The 17,571-nt window shown below is 37.0% G+C and overlaps 1 protein-coding gene across 1 annotated transcript; it reads left to right on the top strand.

The window, feature by feature from the left end:
- The first annotated feature begins 2,911 nt into the window (after positions 1 to 2,911).
- On the top strand, positions 2,912 to 8,561 carry LOC122199717 (olfactory receptor 2T4-like). The gene is made up of 2 exons (XM_042905011.1): positions 2,912 to 2,943; positions 7,604 to 8,561. The coding sequence occupies exon 2, from the start codon at positions 7,605 to 7,607 to the stop codon at positions 8,559 to 8,561; it is 957 nt and encodes a 318-aa protein (XP_042760945.1). The 5' UTR covers positions 2,912 to 2,943; position 7,604.
- The last annotated feature ends 9,010 nt before the right edge of the window (positions 8,562 to 17,571 follow it).

Below are 17,571 nucleotides of genomic sequence, written 5' to 3'. Positions count from 1 at the left end.
TTATATATACAATGGAATACTACTTGGCATTGAGAAGGAATAAAATAATGCCATTTGCAGCAATGTGGATGGAATTGGAGGGCATTATATGGTAAGTGAAATAAGTCAGTCAGAGAAAGACAGATATAATATGTTTTCACTCATATGTGGATCTTGAGAAACTTAACCGAAGGACATGGGAGAAGGGAAGGGGAAATAGTTACAAACAGTGAGGGAAGGAGGCAAACCTCAAGAGACTCTTAAATACAGAGAACAAACTGAGGGTGAATGGGGGGAGGGGAAAATGGGTGATGGGCATTGAAGAGGGCACTTGTTGGGATGAGCACTGGGTCTTGTATGTAAGTGATGAATCACAGGAATCTACCCCCAAAACCAAGAGCACACTGTACACAATATGTGTTAGCCAACTTGACAATCACATATTAAAAAATAAAATTAAATACAACAGTATATATATGGTCACCTAATATTTGAAAAGGTAGCCAAGAATATTAACTGAGAAAGGATAATCTGTTTAATAAATTATGCTGGGTAAAGTATATGCCAAAATAATGCAAAATAATAACATTTTACCCCTATTTTATACCTCTACCACAAATTAACTTGAAATGGCTTTAAGACTTAAATGTAATACCTGGAACTTTAAAAGTGTTGGGAGAAAATATAGAGCAAAAGCTCTTTGACATAGGTCTTGTCAATGATTTAAGGGTATGGCAAGAAAAGCACAAACAACAAAAATAAAAATTAGAAAGTATGACTACAAAAAACTAAAAAGCTTCTCCACAACAAAAGAAAGAAATCAACAAAATGAAAGGATGACTACATAACTGGAGAAAATATTTCCACTATGGAAGTCCTTCAAAAAAATAATAATTGAACTCATATGATCCAATAATCCCACTTCTTGTTATGTATCCAAGGAAATGTAAGCAATATGTCAAAGAGTTATCTGAACTCCCATGTTTATTGCAGCATATTCACAATAACCAGTATATTAAAAAAAAAAAAAAAGCTAGGTATCTATCAACAGATGAATGTATAAAGAATATATGAGATTTAGATATAGAGACAGAGTAGACATAGATTGTAGATATATAATCTATATCTATGTATATAAATAGAAACAGATGTAGATATATGTATAGACTTACATATATGTAATAGAGTATTATTCATTTGTGAGAAAGAAGAAATCCTGGCAATTGCAGCAACTTGGAGCTATTATGCTTACTGTAGTAAGTCAGAGAGAGAAAGACAAATACTGTGTAATATCACTTGTATGTGGAATCTTATTTTTTAATGTTTATTTATTTTTGAGAGAGAGACAGAATATGAGTGGGGGGGGGGGTGCAGAGAGAGAGGGAGACAGAATCTGAAGCACGCTCCAGGCTCTGAGCTGTCAGAACAGAGTCCGACATGGGGCTGGAACCCACAAACCATGAGATCATGACCTGAGCTAAGTCAGATGCTTAACCAATTGAGCCACCCAGGCACCCCGTATGTAGAATCTTAAAAAGCCAAACTCAGAAACAGAGTACAGTGATGGCTACCAGGGATTGGAGGTGAGGGAAGTGGGAAAGGTTTGGTCAAAGCACACAAATTTCCAGTTAGATGAATAAATTCTGAAGTTAATAACAGCCTTGTGATTATGGATTATAGGAATGTAAATCTGTTAAAAGGGTAGATCTTATTCTCACCACAAAAAATTGTCACATAATTGTAATTATTCGATGTGATGAAGGTGTGTTTTAGAATATAAATATGTATCAAATTAGCATGTTATCTACTTTAACCTTATACATTATAATATGGTGACTATAGGTTATAATATTGCATTGTATACTTGAAAGTTGCTATGAAAGTAGAGAGTTAATGTTCTCACTGTAACAACAACAAAATGGCAATTATGTGAATTGAGTGATATGTTTACTAATTTTATTGTAGTAAAGAATTTTACAGTATATACCCATATAAAATTATCTCATACATTTTAAACTCAGGCAATGTTATATGTCAATTATGTCTCAATAAAACTGGAAGTTTTTTTAAAAATTTGAGTATAGCTGACATACAATGTTACATTAGTTTCAGGGATACAACTTAGTGATTTGACAAGTTTATACATTATGCTATGTTCCCCACAAATATAGCTACCATCTATTCCATTACATCACTATTACAGTATCACTGACTATATTCTTTATGTTCTGCTTTTTAATCTTTTGACTTACTCATTTCAATTAGAAATGTTTTGTTAAAAATTAAAAAAGAAAGTGCCTGGGTTGCTCTGTCAGTTAAGCATTGACTTTGGCTCAGGTCATGATCTCACTGTTTGTGAGTTTGAGCCCCACTTTGGGCCCTGTGTTGACAGCTTAGAGCCTGGAAATGCTTCAGATTCTGTGTTTTCTTCTCTCTCTGCTCCTCTCCTAGCCTCCCCCTCTTATGTTTTAAAACATAAGATATATTTAGATAAGATATCTTATCTAAAGATATAAGATAACATAAGATGTAAGATATATTTATCTTATGTTTTAAAACATAAGATATATATATATTTTTTAAATTCAAAAAATTGATTAAAAAAAAAGTAACATTAAAATAACATAGGGGCACCTGTGTGGCTCAGTTAAGCATCTGACTTCAGCTCAAGCCATGATCTCCCAGTTCCAGAGTTTGAGCTTCACTTGAGGCTCTGTGCTGACAGCTCAGAGCCTGGAGCCTGCTTCAGATTCTGTGTCTCCCTCTCTCTCTGCTCCTCCCCTGCTTGTGCTCTGTTTCTCTCTCTCTCTCTCTCTCTATATATATATATATATATATATATATAAACATTAAAATTTTTAAAAATATTGTAGATTCCATGTGAATAACAGCAGAAAGTATACAATCAGCAATCCAATGAAGACGGGTCAAGATAAAAAAACAACAACAACAAAAAAAAACCAAAAAACAAAAAAACAAAACAAAACAAAAACAAAACATTAAGGAGATCAGGGGCCCCTGGGTGGTTCAGTCAGTTAAGCATCAGACTTCAGTTCGGGTCATCATCTCACAGTTTGTGAGTTCGAGACCCACATCAGGCCCCGTGCTAACAGCTCGGAGCCTGGAGCCTGCTTGAGATTCTGTGTTTCCCTCTCTCTCTGCCCTTCCCCCGCTCACTCTGTCTCTCTCTCTCTCCCTCAACAATGAATAATCATTAAAAAAAAAAAAAGTCTTTTTAAAAAAACGTGAAAGGGACCACCTCAATTTTAGGTTCTTTTTTTTTTTTTAACTTTTTAAATATTTATTTTTGAGAGAAAGAGAGAGAGAGACAGAGGCAGAGATAGAGACAGAGTGTGAGGGGGGAGGGACAGAGAGAGAGGGAGACACAGAATCTGAAGCAGGCTCCAGGCTCTGAGCTGTCAGCACAGAGCCCGATGCGAGACTCAAGCCCACAAACCATGAGATCATGACCTGAACCAAAGTCAGATGCTTGACTGAGCCACCCAGGCACCCCTCAATTTTATTTTCAACAATAGTACTAATTAATGGTATTATATTTGAAAAATTAATTGAACTATGAATTTTAGATTCTATATTAGTAAAACTTAAAAAGAAAAATATATATTCCAAATATTTTCCTTGAACTTAAAATTTATATATATATATATTTACACTTACATATATATATACACTTATATATATATATATTTACATATATATATATTTTTTCACTTACATATATATATACACTTATATATATATATACACTTATATATATACATATATATGTTTACACTTACATGAAATATTTATTTTCTAAAATTAAAAGGCTACATGAAAACTATCTCATATATGTCATAGCTGAGGATTCATTAGTGATGTGATTTTTGAGTAGTATTAGCGGTCTTTAAGATTTTGATATGTATTGACATTAACAATAAAAGACTTAAAACAGAAAAAAAGTATCAGGTTAGCACAACCGGGATATCCATTAGCTTTTTTTTTTTTTTTTTTTTTTAGCTCTTATAATTGCATTCTTCTTTATAGTCTCAGAGGGGATTTATTGAAAGGAAATCATCCACCTGCTTAATGGGCATAGTAAAGATCTCCTACCTCTCTCTGTACACTTAACCTGGTCACACTCCATTAGTCCATCTGCATGAGACTGGCTATATCATCTGATGGTGGATTCAACCAGACAAACAGATCTACAAGTGCAAAAAGGGTGATTATTTTCTAGCTATCTTGATTTGTTCCTCTGTTTCTGATATTTTCCATTGGTTGCTGAATAAATGTCCTAAATTTTTTTTTATCTATTTGTAAGTAGAAAAAAAATGTACTTTTCTCTTGAATATTTTTGTATAGCACATTTAAAAAAAATGGGTTTTTGCTTTCCAATTACTTGTGGCCAGAAGAAGATACAGTTTTGCTATATGATTGGCTAATGCATTTTTTTTCTCCTGAGACTGAAATTCTACAGAAGAGCTACTGATTTTACTTTGAGCGGGCATCATTTCTGGGTTAGAAACTAGTAGAAAGAAATATCTCAACCATATTTATATTTTCTAATGAAACTGACAATGGGTGCCCTAATACCCAAGTTATCTATACTATGGAAAGAAGACTATGTCCTCCCAAAATCTGAGGCATAGTTACAACCTGTGGGCTCAAATTGGTCTGAGACATTAGTTTTCACTCAGTGTAGTTGTGTGGTGTTAAGCAGATCCTCAAAATCTGAATTCTTTAATGTGTAAAAGGAGAAAATAAGATGAATATGTACTTCATAGGGACTTGGGAAAGATAAAATATAATAAAGCATTAGAACAATTTCTAGGTTGCTGTGAGCTTCAAATAAAGGTTTGATATTAATCCACCACCACTGTCAATAATTTTCTGTGTTAATATATACTAAGTTGTTTACATTAAACTTAAGGAATTATATTAGAGAAGAGTAACAATGAACAGAGGGACCAGTTGCCATGCACAGTACAGACCGTGTTCCCTTTTGTGTCTGGTATCCCAGGTGGGCTGTTCAGTGACCCACAGTACAAAAGTGCAGCAGAAATTTCCCAGTGACCCCCTCTCCCTGGTAACCTTCTTGTCTCCCTCCATTCACCCAGCAAGCAGCCTCAGGTTCTTCACATTTGTTGCTCCCTATGCTGGTCCTCACTTTATTTTGACCACAAATACAGACTTTGTCAGCAGGTGTGTTTTGTAGTTTATCAGACTGTTATTTTTTATTTTTCAGAATGCTCAGATATCATCTATCAGTGAGGGTGGGATATCATAGAAAGACTATATTTTTTGATGCTATGTGTCAAAATTTTGTTGTATATTTTTATTAAGAAAACAAAATCATTTTCCGTGTTCTCAACTGCTTTAACATCTTATTTTTAATTAGCTTTAGAATTTTTACACAACTATAAAATTCATTTGAAACTTGGAAATACTTCCTGAAATATCCAGATATCATAACTGCCTCTAAACACTTCCCAGAAAGAGGAGCCAATATTTCCTTCCTCTTTGAAGGGATTTTGAACTTTGACACTTAATGTCAGAAATTAAAAAGTTGTATAGATTTAAATTTAATAAGAGAAAGTGTAAAAGAAGGTAATACTTATTCTCTTAATAAAGGTCAGATGTATTTTGTGTTCATTGTTTTACTTATTTTATAGCTTTTTTAGAATTCTGTTGTAAATCACATTTCTATTTTAGTTTCTGAACAGACTGACTATGACCTTCATTAATTTTAGCTAAGTTTAATGAGGTTTTCATTCATCCTCAGTGTCTAATAGAGAGGCTGGCTATGAGCAGCAAGATAGGAGAAGAAACAGTAAATTGAAGTCAGAAATATCTTAGTGTTGTTCAGTTTTCCTCTCTGTCATGTCAGTTTCATGAACAATTAATTGCTTTGTGCATTAAAGTAGGTAACATTTGGGAAAAAAAGTAAAGTCTTCTCTGAAAAATGGCAATGCCCCTCTAAATCCTATTTCTTGTCCTCTGAAATTTAAAGCAAATGGTAGAAACTTTAAGGAGATGAATTTCAACTTGGAAAAACATGTACTAGATACAAATTGGATGGATTTTTACATAAAACTCTGCTTAATCAGGGTTAAGATAAGAAATATATACGTATTTTCATTTTTTTAAGTTCTTTTATTTATTTACTTTGAGAGAGAGAAGCAGAGAGAGAGGGAGAGAGAAAATCTCGAGCAGGCTTCGTGCTGATAGTGTGGAGCCCAATGCAGGACTCAATCTGATGAACTGTGAGATCATGACCTGAGTTGAAATCAAGATTCAGACACTTAACTGACCAAGCCATCCAGGAGCCCCTATATATCATTTAAAGTTTACATATTTATATAAAATAATTATATGCATACATAATAAGAATGTGTATAATACATATATGCATATATACACACACTAGTTGTCTAGGACTAAAAAGATGATCAAATCAAATTCTTAAATGCATAGATAGTTATTAAGCTGGTGAACTGACAAAATGGATCTTATATTATCAAATGATAATAGTAACATCCATCTCCTACATAGATTCTGCATAATTATTACTATAGTTAATCATTTAAACTAACACTATATACTCTATGCTTATTCATCTGTAACTAGTAATATTCTAAGCACTTCATCATTTACTCCTAACTATACATAAGGGAAGACATTATACTTATCATCTTTTTCTGTATGTAGAGCAGATGGAGCAATAGGGTGTAGAGGATAAGCTGGACCCACAGCCACAGTCTGGCCTCAGAGTCTGGACTCCAAAATGATGTCCCTAGGCTATCTAAGGGATTGGTATATTGGTGATGACCATGGCCTGTTTTGGAGGATTTGTGGCTTACTCCATACAATCACAGTGCCTCACAGTGTGATTCATTCTTATAGGAAAAAGGGGGTTCAAACATTTCATATAGATTTTTCCCCAAATTGTGTCATGGTTACTTTTTAGATTGTTCTCTTTTAGGGGGGCATACTATTGACTTATAATATTCTATCAGTTTCAGTTGTAGAATGCAATGATTTGATATGTCTATGCTCTGCAAAATGTTAAAATTTTCTTGTACAGAATACACCTTGGAGAGTATTCAAGATCTCAGTTGGATCTTTAGACAAAAGAGGTTAATGAAATTCTGAGATCTACAACAAAAATTCTAGAAGAGTGATTATATATATATATATATATATATATACATATATATTCTAGAAGAGTGACATATATATATATATATATATATATATATATATATATATATGATTCATCTTTGGTGTTGTTTAGGGCAATAGCTAAACAAATTTACATGGCTACTGGTAAAGGAGACTGTATCAAAAAGTAAGCTCATGACTTTTAACAATGCAACCTCACTATATGTTATAAATTCTCTTTACTCATATTTGTGTATTATTAGTTTTCTGGTATATTTATGGAATTACAGGTAATTTTAATCTACAAATTTATAGGACCATGGAATTTCTTTCTGTCAACATAATCATTTTTTTTTCCTCTCTCTCTTTCTCTCTCCCACTAAACATTCATTTAAGTGTGTGGTGTCCCATGAGTGATTCATTAATCTTAAATGTTTCCTATGTTTTCCAAGTGAAATCTCATGGAGAAAACCAACTGGGTGGCTAACTACACTGCGAGGTCAGATTTCATCCTGGTAGGAATCTTCAATGAATCCAAACACCCAGCTCTCCTTTGTTTGGTGATTTTTGTGGCTTTCCTGATGGCCTTGACTGGAAACACCATCCTGATCCTACTGATACATTCTGATGCCTACCTCCACACCCCCATGTACTTTTTCATCAGCCAGCTGTCTCTCATGGACATAATGTACATTTCTGTTACTGTGCCGAAGATGCTCATGGACCAAGTCATGGGTATGAACAAGATCTCAACCACAGAATGTGGGATACAGATGTTTCTCTATGTGACACTAGCAGGTTCAGAATTTTTTCTTCTAGCCTCTATGGCCTATGACCGCTATGTAGCCATCTGCCATCCCCTCCGTTACCCAGTCCTCATGAACCCTAGGGTGTTTCTCCTTCTAGCATCTGGTTGCTGGTTCCTGGGTTCAGTGGATGGCTTCTTGTTCACTCCCATCACCATGACCTTCCCCTTCTGCAGATCTCGGGAGATCCATCATTTCTTCTGTGAAGTCCCAGCGGTGTTGAAACTGTCTTGTTCAGACACCTCCATCTATGAGATTTTCATGTACTTGTGCTGTGTCCTCATGCTTCTCATTCCTGTGACAGTCATTTCAGGATCCTACTACTTTATCCTCATCACCATCCATAGGATGAACTCAGCAGAAGGCCAAAAGAAGGCCTTTGCCACTTGTTCTTCCCACATGACTGTGGTCATCCTCTTCTATGGGGCTGCCATTTATACTTACATGCTCCCCAAGTCCTACCATACACCTGAGAAGGACATGATGGTATCTGTCTTTTACACAATACTCACTCCTGTACTCAACCCTTTGATCTATAGTCTAAGAAATAAGGATGTTATGGGGGCTCTGAAGAAAATGTGGAATGTGGAACCTGTCTTTCACAAAACTTAAAAGTAGAAAACCTTGACATTATTGTTTTTCCTTCTCTACACATTGTAAGTTCAGAAATTTATGTCAACTTTATTTCTTAGAATTTTATACCATGGTGTCTTATTTCACTTTTACATTTTTTTGAAGAATTGCCTGTCTGTACTATAAAACTCTTAAATTTTCTAATTCTTCTCCTTTCAAAATATATTATATAATTATCTTATATTGATGTTATATTTACTGAAGTTGTTGAGTTGTTGTATTTACTGAACTGCATCCTGACTCTGTAGAAGAACTTACATATTCTTAAAAATACATAAATTAAAATATTTAAAGAAAAAAAGTTCATCTGAGTCTATAAAATCCATTTTAAAGTGAAAGAAGAAGAAAGGTGATGAAGAAAAAGAGGTAAAAAGTGTTAAGAATTGTTGAGTCATGGTAAAAGTTATGTGAATGTGGTTTGTACCATTCTTATTCATTCTAATTTTCTGTAAATATATAATTATCGCACACAAGCAGTTAAAATGTCAGTCTTCCTCCCTTTTTTAGTTTGTGTTCTGTTTGATGGTAGTGTAAATCACATAATATCTTATAAAAGATGCTCATTTAAATGTGACTAATTATCACTGGGACAATCCTGTCTCTTCCTACTTTGTATCATCCCTTAATTTGCTATACCATGATAATGCACATTAAGTGTACATGGTCCAAAACTGCAGGCATCTAGTGGTTAAAAGCCCCACCAAATGATGGGCTTTGCATCCCTACTGTATAAGAAACTGTAGGAAAAATATGAACTCAGAATGGAAGCTTCCTTCCATTTAGGAGAGATTCCTTGCTTCAAGTGACATCTGAGCCAAGTTTTGAAGTATGTAATTTATTAGGCAAAGAGAGAGAGAGAAAGAGAGAGGGAGAGAGAAGAGATAATCAGAATATCAAATATTCACTCATTTATTAAATTATTCAATAGATATTTTATAGTATATTATATTTCAAAAGCTAAATGAGATTAAAATCTGAATACTGCATTGTTGCTATTTTCAAGGAATTTGAGCCTGCATAGTTTGATATGCAAACAAGTGCCATACAGTATATGATATGCCTTGATGCTCATGTGAGAGTGCACAGCTCACAATGACACATCTGTTCTACCTGTGATACACAAATTTGGTCAAAAAAGGGGGACTGAGGTCAGAATCTGGGGCCCTATGTTGAATGTTGACTAAATGTGCTCTCTGATGAGTATGGGAGGCTGGGGCAGAGGAGGCTTTCTCAGGGGCAAGATACCACAGAAAAGGCACTTCTTTTCCTTCAGTTTCTTTTCCTTCTGTGACCCAGAGTTTTACAAACAGTAGTAGAATGTTTAGATATGCATTTTAGGCTTAACATCAGGGGGGTTCCGGAAGATGGCGGCGTAGGAGGACGCGGGCTCACAGCGCGTCCTGCCGATCACTTAGATTCCACCTACACCTGCCTAAAGAACCCAGAAAACCGCCAGAGGATTAGCAGAAGGGAGTCTCCGGAGTCAAGCGCAGACTAGAGGCCCACGGAAGAGGGTAGGAAGGGCGGCGAGGCGGTGCGCGCTCCACGGACTGGCGGGAGGGAGCCGGGGCAGAGGGGCGGCTCACCTGCCAAGCAGAGCCCCCGAGTCTGGCTGGCAAAAGCGGAGGGGCCGGACGGACTGTGTTCCGACAGCAAGCGCGACTTAGCGTCTGGGAGGTCATAAGTTAACAGCTCTGCTCGGAAAGCAGGAAGGCTGGAGGACAAAGGGAGGGAGAGCTGCTGAGCCCCCGGACGGCAGAGCTCAGCTTGGCGGGGAACAAAGGCGCCAGCGCCATCTCCCCTGCCCATCCCCCAGCCAAAATCCCAAAGGGAACCAGTTCCTGCCAGGGAACTTGCTCGCTCCGCGCAAACACTAAACTCTGTGCTTCTGCGGAGCCAAACCTCTGGCAGCGGATCTGACTCCCTCCCGCTGCCACAGGGCTCCTCCTGAAGTGGATCACCTAAGGAGAAGCGAGCTAAGCCTGCCCCTCCAGCCCCCGTGCACCTTGCCTACCCACCCCAGCTAATACGCCAGATCCCCAGCAACACAAGCCTGGCAGTGTGCGAGTAGCCCAGACAGGACACGCCACCCCACAGTGAATCCCGCCCCTAGGAGAGGGGAAGAGAAGGCACACACCAGTCTGACTGTGGCCCCAGCAGTGGGCTGGGGGCAGACATCCGGTCGGACTGCGGCCCCGCCCACTAACTCCAGTTATACACCACAGCACAGGGGAAGTGCACTGCAGGTCCTCACCACGCCAGGGACTCTCCAAAGTGACCAAACGGAAGAATTCCCCTCAGAAGAATCTCCAGGAAATAACAACAGCTAATGAACTGATCAAAAAGGATTTAAATAATATAACAGAAAGTGAATTTAGAATAATAGTCATAAAATTAATCGCTGGGCTTGAAAACAGTATACAGGACAGCAGAGAATCTCTTGCCACAAAGATCGAGGGACTAAGGAACAGTCACGAGGAGCTGAAAAACGCTTTAAACGAAATGCAAAACAAAATGGAAACCACGATGGCTCGGCTTGAAGAGGCAGAGGAGAGAATAGGTGAACTAGAAGATAAAGTTATGGAGAAAGAGGAAGCTGAAAGAAAGAGAGATAAAAAAATCCAGGAGTATGAGGGGAAAATTAGAGAACTAAGTGATACACTAAAAAAAAATAATATACGCATAATTGGTATCCCAGAGGAGGAAGAGAGAGGGAAAGGTGCTGAAGGGGTACTTGAAAAAATTATAGCTGAGAACTTCCCTGAACTGGGGAAGGAAAAAGGCATTGAAATCCAAGAGGCACAGAGAACTCCCTTCAGAAGTAACTTGAATCGATCTTCTGCACGACATATCATAGTGAAACTGGCAAAATACAAGGATAAAGAGAAAATTCTGAAAGCAGCAAGGGATAAACGTGCCCTCACATATAAAGGGAGACCTATAAGACTCGTGACTGATCTCTCCTTTGAAACTTGGCAGGCCAGAAAGGCTTGGCACGATATCTACAGTGTGCTAAACAGAAAAAATATGCAGCCGAGAATCCTTTATCCAGCAAGTCTGTCATGTAGAATAGAAGGAGAGATAAAGGTCTTCCCAAACAAACAAAAACTGAAGGAATTTGTCACCACGAAACCAGCCCTACAAGAGATCCTAAGGGGGATCCTGTGAGACAAAGTACCAGAGACATCACTACAAGCATAAAACATACAGACATCACAATGACTCTAAACCCATATCTTTCTATAATAACACTGAATGTAAATGGATTAAATGCGCCAACTAAAAGACATAGGGTATCAGAATGGATAAAAAAACAAGACCCATCTATTTGCTGTCTACAAGAGACTCATTTTAGATCTGAGGACACCTTTAGATTGAGAGTGAGGGGATGGAGAACTATTTATCATGCTCCTGGAAGCCAAAAGAAAGCTGGAGTAGCCATACTTATATCAGACAAACTAGACTTTAAATTAAAGGCTGTAACAAGAGATGAAGAAGGGCATTATATAATAATCACAGGGTCTATCCACCAGGAAGAGCTAACTATTATAAATGTCTATGCGCCAAATACCTGAGCCCCCAGATATATAAAACAATTACTCATAAACATAAGCAACCTTATTGATAAGACTGTGGTCATTGCAGGGGACTTTAACACCCCACTTACAGAAATGGATAGATCATCTAGACACACAGTCAATAAAGAAACAAGGGCCCTGAATGATACATTGGATCAGATGGACTTGACAGATATATTTAGAACTCTGCATCCCAAAGCAACAGAATATACTTTCTTCTCGAGTGCACATGGAACATTCTCCAAGATAGATCATATACTGGGTCACAAAACAGCCCTTCATAAGTTTACAAGAATTGAAATTATACCATGCATACTTTCAGACCACAATGCTATGAAGCTTGAAATCAACCACAGGAAAAAGTCTGGAAAACCTCCAAAAGCATGGAGGTTAAAGAACACCTTACTAACGAATGAGTGGGTCAACCAGGCAATTAGAGAAGAAATTAAAATATATATGGAAACAAACGAAAATGAAAATACAACAATCCAAACGCTTTGGGATGCAGCGAAGGCAGTCCTGAGAGGAAAATACATTGCAATCCAGGCCTATCTCAAGAAACAAGAAAAATCCCAAATACAAAATCTAACAGCACACCTAAAGGAAATAGAAGCAGAACAGCAAAGGCAGCCTAAACCCAGCAGAAGAAGAGAAATAATAAAGATCAGAGCAGAAATAAACAATATAGAATCTAAAAAAACTGTAGAGCAGATCAACGAAACCAAGAGTTGGTTTTTTGAAAAAATAAACAAAATTGACAAACCTCTAGCCAGGCTTCTCAAAAAGAAAAGGGAGATGACCCAAATAGATAAAATCATGAATGAAAATGGAATGATTACAACGAATCCCTCAGAGATACAAACAATTATCAGGGAATACTATGAAAAATTATATGCCAGCAAATTGGACAACCTGGAAGAAATGGACAAATTTCTAAACACCCACACTCTTCCAAAACTCAATCAGGAGGAAATAGAAAGCTTGAACAGACCCATAACCAGCGAAGAAATTGAATCGGTTATCAAAAATCTCCCAACAAATAAGAGTCCAGGACCAGATGGCTTCCCAGGGGAGTTCTACCAGACATTTAAAGCAGAGATAATACCTATCCTTCTCAAGCTATTCCAAGAAATAGAAAGGGAAGGAAAACTTCCAGACTCATTCTATGAAGCCAGTATTACTTTGATTCCTAAACCAGACAGAGACCCAGTAAAAAAAGAGAACTACAGGCCAATATCCCTGATGAATATGGATGCAAAAATTCTTAATAAGATACTAGCAAATCGAATTCAACAGCATATAAAAAGAATTATTCACCATGATCAAGTGGGATTCATTCCTGGGATGCAGGGCTGGTTCAACATTCGCAAATCAATCAACGTGATACATCACATTAACAACAAAAAAGAGAAGAACCATATGATCCTGTCAATCGATGCAGAAAAGGCCTTTGACAAAATCCAGCACCCTTTCTTAATAAAAACCCTTGAGAAAGTTGGGATAGAAGGAACATACTTAAAGATCATAAAGGCCATTTATGAAAAGCCCACAGCTAACATCATCCTCAACGGGGAAAAACTGAGAGCTTTTTCCCTGAGATCAGGAACACGACAGGGATGCCCACTGTCACCGCTGTTGTTTAATATAGTGCTGGAAGTTCTAGCATCAGCAATCAGACAACAAAAGGAAATCAAAGGCATCAAAATTGGCAAAGATGAAGTCAAGCTTTCGCTTTTTGCAGATGACATGATATTATACATGGAAAATCCGATAGACTCCACCAAAAGTCTGCTAGAACTGATACATGAATTCAGCAAAGTTGCAGGATACAAAATCAATGTGCAGAAATCAGTTGCATTCTTATACACTAACAATGAAGCAACAGAAAGACAAATGAAGAAACTGATCCCATTCACAATTGCACCAAGAAGCATAAAATACCTAGGAATAAATCTAACCAAAGATGTAAAAGATCTGTATGCTGAAAACTATAGAAAGCTTATGCAGGTAATTGAAGAAGATATAAAGAAATGGAAAGACATTCCCTGCTCATGGATTGGAAGAATAAATATTGTCAAAATGTCAATACTACCCAAAGCTATCTACACATTCAATGCAATCCCAATCAAAATTGCACCAGCATTCTTCTCGAAACTAGAACAAGCAATCCTAAAATTCATATGGAACCACAAAAGGCCCCAAATAGTCAAAGTAATTTTGAAGAAGAAGACCAAAGCAGGAGGCATCACAATCCCAGACTTTAGCCTCTACTACAAAGCTGTCATCATCAAGTCAGCATGGTATTGGCATAAAAACAGACACATAGACCAATGGAATAGAATAGAAACCCCAGAACTAGACCCACAAACGTATGGCCAACTCATCTTTGACAAAGCAGGAAAGAACATCCAATGGAAAAAAGACAGTCTCTTTAACAAATGGTGCTGGGAGAACTGGACAGCAACATGCAGAAGGTTGAAACTAGACCACTTTCTCACACCATTCACAAAAATAAACTCAAAATGGATAAAGGACCTGAATGTGAGACAGGAAACCATCAAAACCTTAGAGGAGAAAGCAGGAAAAGACCTCTCTGACCTCAGCCGTAGCAATCTCTTACTCTACACATCCCCAAAGGCAAGGGAATTAAAAGCAAAAGTGAATTACTGGGACCTTATGAAGATCAAAAGCTTCTGCACAGCAAAGGAAACAACGAACAAAACTAAAAGGCAACCAACGGAATGGGAAAAGATATTTGCAAATGACACATCGGACAAAGGGCTAGTATCCAAAATCTATAAAGAGCTCATCAAACTCCATACCCGAAAAACAAATAACCCAGTGAAGAAATGGGCAGAAAACATGAATAGACACTTCTCTAAAGAAGACATCCGGATGGCCAACAGGCACATGAAAAGATGTTCAACGTCGCTCCTTATCAGGGAAATACAAATCAAAACCACACTCAGATACCACCTCACGCCAGTCAGAGTCGCCAAAATGAAGAAATCAGGAGACTATAGATGCTGGAGAGGATGTGGAGAAACAGGAACCCTCTTGCACTGTTGGTGGGAATGCAAATTGGTGCAGCCGCTCTGGAAAGCAGTGTGGAGGTTCCTCAGAAAATTAAAAATAGACCTACCTATGACCCAGCAATAGCACTGCTAGGAATTTATCCAAGGGATACAGGAGTACTGATGCATAGGGGCACCTGTACCCCAATGTTTATAGCGGCACTCTCAACAATAGCCAAATTATGGAAAGAGCCTAAATGTCCATCAACTGATGAATGGATAAAGAAATTGTGTTTTATATACACAATGGAATACTACGTGGCAATGAGAAAAAATGAAATATGGCCTTTTGTAGCAACATGGATGGAACTGGAGAGTGTGATGCTAAGTGAAATAAGCCATACAGAGAAAGACAGATACCATATGGTTTCACTCTTATGTGGATCCTGAGAAACATAACAGAAACCCATGGGGGAGGGGAAGGAAAAAAAAAAAAAAAAGAGGTTAGAATGGGAGAGAGCCAAAGCATAAGAGACTGTTAAAAACTGAGAACAAACTGAGGGTTGATGGGGGGTGGGAGGGAGGGCAGGGTGGGTGATGGGAATTGAGGAGGGCACCTTTTGGGATGAGCACTGGGTGTTGTATGGAAACCAATTTGACAGTAAATTTCATATATTAAAAAATAAAAAAAATAAAAAAAAAAAAAAGATATGCATTTTAGAAATGTTACATTAGTGGTCAATTGGGGAAGTGCAGCAGCATGACAAGTAGAGAGACCAAGTGAGTAAAAATGAACTAAATGGTGTTGATCTAAATGGAACGGGCCATACTTTGACACCAGGATGGATTGGAGGTAGGAGGGGGATATTTGGAGTATGTGAGTCCTTGATGAACCTGTTCCATAAAAACACAGACATGGATGCATGTCTACAATTATATAATGGGCTATGTCCAACTGGTGAAGAATCAGATGGATCATTTTTTTCTCTTGACACATTGGATTAGTTCATAACTGTTAAATAAAGATCTTGCAGTGTTTGGAGAAACAATATCAGAAAACCAATTTCCAAAATTTTTATTGCAGTAAAACTGAATTAATACAATATTCATACTTTAAAGTAATTGAAAATTGTATGTATCATCCCTCAATTTTCTGGACTATAATGATACATTTGATGATTCCATTTATAACACCCTAAACATGGAGAACAAAATGAGACAAAATGAAATAAAATGAAATAAAATAAAATAAAATAAAATAAAATAAAATATGCTTTTTTTATTCCAAAGATATTTCATGTTTGTGTATTTATTTTGAGAGAGACAGATACAGTGTGGGTGGGGGAAGGGCATGGAGAGGGAGAGACAGAGAATTCCAAGCAGGCTCTGTACTGCCAGCACAGAACCTGACATGGGGCTCGAAATCATGAAGCCATGAGATCATGACCTGAACCAAAACCAACAGTTGGATGCTTAACCAACTGATCCACCTAGATGCCCCTATTCTAAAGATTTTTAAAAATTACTCTATCTTGAACCAAAAATATTTATTTAAACATGTTTTTAGAATGACTATCCTTTTAAGTAATGTATCTAAAATATAATTTTCCATAGTCTCTACTAATAAGATTTTACAAGAGCTATGCAGTTGGGAAAGTTATTTATCAAATTATATATAGTGTCTAATACTAAGAATTCCCAGACAGGGAGGAACAATTGCTGCTCCAAATTCCTTTCGTTTAGAGTTAAAAACTGAAATGGATGGGCTATAGGCACCCAAATGCAGTTTCTTACTAGTATCAAATAAGTAGCTGCTATAAAATAGTCTAAAATTTTCAAATTTTTTATTAATGTATAAAAATAGTGATACCACCAGCATTTGGCCAAATGAATCACTTCTAACCCATAGTAACAAGGTTTCAGGTTTCTACAACCTTCAGAGAATAGTAAGGACCTTTATTGGAATTCTTCATTCAAATTTAGAATTAACCAACATGCATTAGGTAGAAAAGCTTGCATTATTTTTTCATAAAATTTCTGCCTTCTTAAATGTGTTAAAAAATAACACTTGAAGAAATATAATGAACAAAACCATTTTCTACAGATGACTAAAAATGAGACTTCTTAAACATAATTAGATACATTAAAACTAACATTTACATACTACATAAAACACATACACACATTGACATATTCAGGTTTCTTCAAAAAATGCTGTGGCAAATAAAGTTCAGTATTATTTACTGAGCTTCCTAATTGGGGACATTTAGAAACAACTGTGAATTTAAAGAGTCTTAGGTGTACAAAGAAGAGGTTTCTGGGTTAAAGAACTTCACAGCCAGTTGCATACTGGGAAGAACATGAGCATGCTAACATGGCATCCCAAATTCTAAATAG

This window comes from Panthera leo, chromosome A1 (genome assembly GCF_018350215.1).
Source record: "Panthera leo isolate Ple1 chromosome A1, P.leo_Ple1_pat1.1, whole genome shotgun sequence".
Lineage (NCBI taxonomy): Eukaryota > Metazoa > Chordata > Mammalia > Carnivora > Felidae > Panthera > Panthera leo.
This window is presented reverse-complemented; position numbering and strand designations above follow the sequence as displayed.

Coding starts and splice junctions, on each gene's coding strand:
- LOC122199717 (XM_042905011.1), top strand. CDS start 7,605: ATGGAGAAAACCAACTGGGTGGCTAACTACACTGCGAGGTCAGATTTC.